Source organism: Rhinolophus ferrumequinum, chromosome 18 (genome assembly GCF_004115265.2).
Source record: "Rhinolophus ferrumequinum isolate MPI-CBG mRhiFer1 chromosome 18, mRhiFer1_v1.p, whole genome shotgun sequence".
NCBI classification, from domain to species: Eukaryota; Metazoa; Chordata; class Mammalia; order Chiroptera; family Rhinolophidae; genus Rhinolophus; species Rhinolophus ferrumequinum.
In genome coordinates this window covers 43,318,037-43,324,036 of record NC_046301.1, presented here as the reverse complement: position 1 = coordinate 43,324,036, position 6,000 = coordinate 43,318,037, and the positions used below count along the sequence as shown (strand labels likewise).

Sequence of the window (6,000 nt, the reverse complement as noted above, 5' to 3'; positions counted from 1 at the left end):
ACCAGTGAAACTTTATGAATTTTCCAACTCATTCACAAACACAGTGTTCTAAGGCCCCTGAAAGATGGGATAAAGAAAGTAATTATCTGTGGTCAGGAAAAGATAATGGTAATGGGGGATTTTTCTAAGTAAAATGAAATGAAACAGTAAATTCTGATGTGTGTGTTTTTAAAAGAAAGAGCACTGTATTCCTTCATTCTCTTTCATTAGCATTTTACACACATAGACACACACACACACACAGAGCGTTCTAGTCATTATTTCACATTTTTCAGGTCTCTTCACTATCAGTTTTAAAAACAGTTATCTCCTGGTGACTATTTTTATTTATTTTGGATATAAACGGTTTTGATTTTTTAAACCTGCAGAGAAGACATAGTGACAGATCTGAACAATAAATAAAAACTAAACATCACCCTCTTTATGGCGGAGCTTTCAAGATAGAGGAAAAAAAAATTAATTACAGTCAGCAAGTTTTTTGGTTCTGTGAAAAGTATCACTCTTCCTTCCTATCTCCCCTGACAGACAAGAGCTTTGCCATTTCCCTCTAATATCAAAGTGCGTTTGTTTAAAATTAAACATACTTTAAAGAAAAACCAAAAATTTTAGGAATTTTTGGCAGATATCCTATGCAGCAAAAATGAAGTGATTTTCCCTTCTTCCTATTCCTCAATTTAAAGCTACACAAAACAGGCTAAATGCAATACTTCCAGGACAACAGAGTTTACAAATAATGGATTTTGTTTTTGTTCCAAGGAACAAAAAGGGAAAGGAAAAATAAAACCAAATGGGAATAAAGAGGAGAAACCCTGAGGTGAAAATGGCTTTTCCTTTAGAAAGTCCCTGGGCTCTGACTCCAGGTCACAAGGTGCCCGCAATCGTCTGGGCCGGAAATCCCTCCTCCAGCCAGAGGGTGGCAGCCGAGCCGCTGCGGAGGGTCCGCCTGTGGATGCGCCGCAGCCGCAGCAGGTAGAGCAGGATGGCCAGCAGGACCACCAGGAAGCAGCCAGAGAACAGGTAGTGATTGTAGACGAAGGAGAAGCCCCGCCAGTGGGGGTGACTGGCCCGCAAGGTCTCTTGCTGGATATCTCTGCCCACGTGGAAACAAACACAAACAACCCTAATGAGAGGTAACAGAGAACTAACCTGCCAAGGAATGTGACAGAAGGGAGCACAGGAATGGGCTGGGGGCCCCGGGTCAGGGCTCAGCTCCACAGACAAAAACTGTAACCTCCTCTTTGAGACTCAGTTTCTTACCTGTAAGATGTAGGATGATACGGCCTAACAGAGGGCAGTTGTAAGTACCGTGTATCCCCAAAAACAAGACTGGGTCTTATATTAATTTTTGCTCCAAAAGACACATTAGGGCATATTTTCAGGGGATGTCTTATTTTTTCATGTACAACAATCTACATTTATTCAAACATAGTCATGTCATCTTCCTCCGGAACATCGTCATAACGTACTAAACGCATCCATCTGGCTGACGATCTTAACTGGGGCTTATTTTTGGTGTAGGTCTTATTTTCGGGGACACATGGTATTAAAGAGATAAGGTGTAAAAGTGTCTTCACACGTCTGCAGCAGTTACCACCATTATAATTTGGGTAACAAAAATCAGAGACATTAACAACTGTGAGGGTTTTGCTAACACACATAAGCACATGTGGAATCCAACCATGTCTGTGATCAGTAATACCTACTACTCACAAATTTTGCAGTTAATCCAGCCACATGTATTGTGGAAGACGCTCAATTAAATGGATCGCGGGGGAGGGGGTGCTGGTGGAGGGGGGGACAGGCAGAAAATGGTAAGACCTCATTTATCAGTGAACCAGGGTTCTTACGTGGGGGTCAACTGACAGCTGGCCCTGTGAACTTGAATGGGGAAACGCAGTCTTTATTTTACTAATGTCTGATTATAATGCAGTATTTCCATTGAATATGAATGTGGACAACAAACTACTACAGTATCAGCAGGACTTGTGACTTTGCTCCTAGTGAAACTCACAGATCTTTTATATCACACTGTGGTGTTTTGCAAGTGCCTCAAAATGTCAGTGACACATATCACTACATTGAAGTTACAGAAGGTACTAGTTCTGCTGCCAGATCTTGTTGTTTCATGTGTGAATAAAGAACATAGATTACTATATCACAGATTTGTTTTCTGTAATATTTTGATAAACAGATTTCAATACAGTGGTTTCCTCAGTAGCCTATGTATTAATGTTATGCATTAAAAACAATATTTCGAGAAGGGGTCCAAGGCCATAAAAGTTAAGAACTCTGAAATAAATCCTGTGCAGGGGTTAGGGAACAGACAGTTGAGAATAATCAAACCCTCTGTGCGTGCTGCATATGATGGGATGGGTAGGACGGGAAGGGAGGCAGTACTGGAGAAAAAAGAGCAAAGTCAAACTTCACTCACTACAATTCTGCCCACGGCCAGTGCTAATAGTGCCCCAGACACCCATAAACCATAGCTGCCATCACGCATCGTAATTGCCAAAAAGAATCTTCTGATTCTCGTTACCAAATTCACGGCCATACCTTAAGGGTAAAAAGCGGGTCCTGTAAAGGATTGCTCCAAGGGTCCATTGAACCTCCTTGTCATAAACTTGCAAGGCTGTCTTTAAATTTTTATAGCTGACAGGAAATGAAAAGCCGCTGTGAAACACCTCGAACATCCAGGCAGATTTGAAGCACTGATACCTATAAACACCAAGCACAAACAGAAGTGGGGCTGATTCACTTGTCAAAATGAACTGTACACAGAGATGGCATTCCCTTCTGTCGCCAGCGTGGGTGCACAGGCTTCCCAAGGCCAGTGCTCTGAGCAGCCGAACCAACTGTATGCACTGCAGGTTGATGTACTTGGTTTATGCCCCTTGTCCCACAACATAATACAGTCCGCCTGTCAACATCAATCAGCTCATGGCAACTTGGTCTCCATATGATTCACTATATTGCCAAGACAGATTATTTTTTTCTTCAAGCATTCCATCTTTGATTCATTCAGTAAATACTGAGGAAGTTCCAACTGCTTGGGGCCTCAGTTTCTTTATTATAAAATGAGAAGAGAGGAAGGTCCTTTTCAACTATGATAGTCTATGATTCTAAATATTTATCAGAGGCTTACTTTTGGCAAAGCAGTGGGCTAAGCAAGTTATGAGATATAATAAATAATAAGATAGTCAATGCACTTAAATGACTTATAATGAAAGGATTTTTAAAAAGCAACAAATAACTATAAACAAAGCAGAATGTGATAAACACCACTTGAGAGACATATGAGTGCTCTGGAGACTCAGAGAGAAGGATGGAGTCTGGCTAAGTGGGCAGAGGAAGACTTGAAAGGGACAGCCTCTGATCTGACTCTGTCATTTGGGCAGGATTTCAACAAGCAAAAAAAGAACGGGAATTCCAGGTGGAAGGAACAGCCAAACTGAGCAAAAATATGTCTTGAGCAAGATGTGTTTGGGCATTAGTATTTGTTGTTCTGTTTGACAGGAGCCCAGTGATTGATGAGGACAAAAAGGTTGGCACGGGCCAGGGTGTGGGGGGCCAGGGGGCCAACACTGTATGCACAGTTTCCTAAAAATGCCCTGGACTTGGCCGTCTACTACTTACTTTAGCCTGTGGAGGTCAGCGTGAGAGGCATACAGTCCTCGGTCAAAGCGCTCCCGTAAGACTGACCACTTTGTTGCACAATAATCCTGAAAGAAATTTCACCCAAAAGAAATCATTAGTAAAGTTTCATTAAACATTTTAAAAAGGGTTTACCGAAACCATCAACAAAACAAAGAGGCAACCAACTGAATGGAGAAGATATTTGCAAACAACGCCTTCGATTAGGGGCTAATATCCAAAATATACAAAGAACTGACACAACTCAACACCAAAAAGACAAACAATCCAATTAAAAATTGGGCAGAGGACCTGAACAGACACTTCTCCCAAGGAGACATACAAACGGCCAACAGATATATGTAACGATGCTCAACTTCACTAGCTATTAGGGAAATGCAAATCAAAACCACAATTAGATATCATCTCACACCTGTTAGAATGGCTATCATCAACAAAACAAATAATAATAAGTGTTGGAGAGGCTGTGGAGAAAAAGGAACCCTCACATACTGTTAGTGGGAATGTAAATTGGTGCAGCCGCTATGGAAGACAGTGTGGAGGTTCCTCAAAAAATTAAGAATAGAATTACCATATGACCCAGCAATGCCTCTCCTGGGTACCTACCCAAAATAATCTGAAAACATTTATCTGTAAAGACATACCGTGTTTCCCTGAAAATAAGACCCAGCCAGACAATCAGCTCTAATGCATCTTTTGGAGCAAAAATTAATATAATACCTGGTATTTTATACTATATTATATCACATTATACTATATATGTTATGTTACGTTGTTATGTTATGTTATACCCGGTCTTATAGTAAAATAAGACCCGGTATTATATTACATCATATCATATCATATCATATCATATCATATCATATCATGTCATGTCATATCATATCATACCTGGTCTTATTTTACTATAAGATAAACTTTATAGTAAAATAACACCTGGTCTTATATTAATTTTTGCTCCAAAAGGCACATTAGAGCTGATTGTCCATCAGGCTAGGTCTTATTTCAGGGGAAACACGAAATGTACTCCGATATTCACTGCAGCATTATTTACGGTGGTCAAGACATGGTAACAACCAAAATGTCCTTCAATAGATGATTGGATAAAGAAGATGTGGTATACATACACAATGGAATACTATTCTGCCATAAGAAAAGATGAAATAGGGGCGACCAGAAGGCTCAGTTGGTTAGAGCACTAGCTCTGAACTACAGGGTTGCTGGTTCGATTCCCACATGGGCCAGTGAGCTGCGCCCTCTACAACTAGATTGAAGACAATGAACTGCTGCTAAGCTGATGGAGAAGGGGGCTGGATGACTCACTCAGTTGGTTAGAGTGCGGGCTCTCAACAACAGGGTTGCTGGTTCAATTCCCGCATGGGATGGTGGGCTATGGCCCCTGCAACTAAAGACTGAAAACGGCAACTGGACTTGGAGATGAGCTACGCCCTCCACAACTAGATTGAAGGACAACTACTTGGAGCTGATGGGCCCTGGAGAAACACACTGTTCCCCAATATTCCCCAATAAAATAAGAAAGAAGGAAGGAAGGAAGGAAGGAAGGAAGGCAGGAAGGAAGGAAGGAAGGAAGGAAAGAAGGAAGATCTGCACATTTAAAAAAAAAAGATGAACTACAAAGATGAAATACTGCCATTTGCGACAAAATGGATGGATCCTGAGATTACTATGCTAAGCAAAATACGTCAGACAGAACAAGTTGAAAACAATATGACTTCATTCATATGTGGAATATAAAACTGAAAGCAACAAAGGAACAAGACAAACAAATAAAGAAACAAAATATCATAGACACAGACAACAGTTTAGTGGTCACCAGAGTGTACAGGGGGAAAGGGATAGTGGAGGAGGGTTGAGGGGGTCAAATATATGGTGACAGAAGGAGAACTGACTCTGGGTGGTGAGCACACAATGTGATATATAGATGATGTATTACAGAATTGTACACTTGAAACCTATGTAATTTTACTAACCATTGTCACCCCCATAAATTTAATTTAAAAAAAAGGGTTTACCAAATTCATATGCATAACAATACCCTTCCAATTAGGAAACACAAGCTTAACTTATGTATGTGTAGCAAGAAGACCGGACATACACTTAGTGAATACTTGGATTAGCAAAGACAGTGCTTGTTGTCTTAAAATTCAGCCAAAGTTATTGTTAAAGAGAATTTCACTGCCCACAACAAATCTCTTCAGAACTGCTTAGTTTCTCCCTCCGTGCCTGCAAGTGACAGGCATAAACTTTAGGAAAAGTGAAGGGTACTTTAGCTAGTTCAGACTGAGTATCTATGTCTGTAGTTACACAGTGCGAAGTTCTGGGAACACA

The 6,000-nt window shown here is 40.7% G+C and overlaps 1 protein-coding gene across 2 annotated transcripts in view; it reads right to left on the bottom strand.

Moving 5' to 3' along the window:
- Positions 1–336: 336 nt before the first annotated feature.
- The window catches only part of ENTPD4 (ectonucleoside triphosphate diphosphohydrolase 4), a 28,931-nt gene continuing 23,267 nt past the window's right edge, over positions 337–6,000 (bottom strand). For both annotated transcript variants that reach the window (XM_033134264.1, XM_033134265.1), the window contains exons 11-13: positions 3,634–3,719; positions 2,554–2,715; positions 337–1,090 (exon numbers count right to left, since the gene is read on the bottom strand). In XM_033134264.1, coding sequence (XP_032990155.1) covers positions 862–1,090; positions 2,554–2,715; positions 3,634–3,719 — 477 coding nt within the window. In that variant the 3' untranslated portion in view covers positions 337–861. The remainder of the gene's footprint in view (positions 1,091–2,553; positions 2,716–3,633; positions 3,720–6,000) is intronic.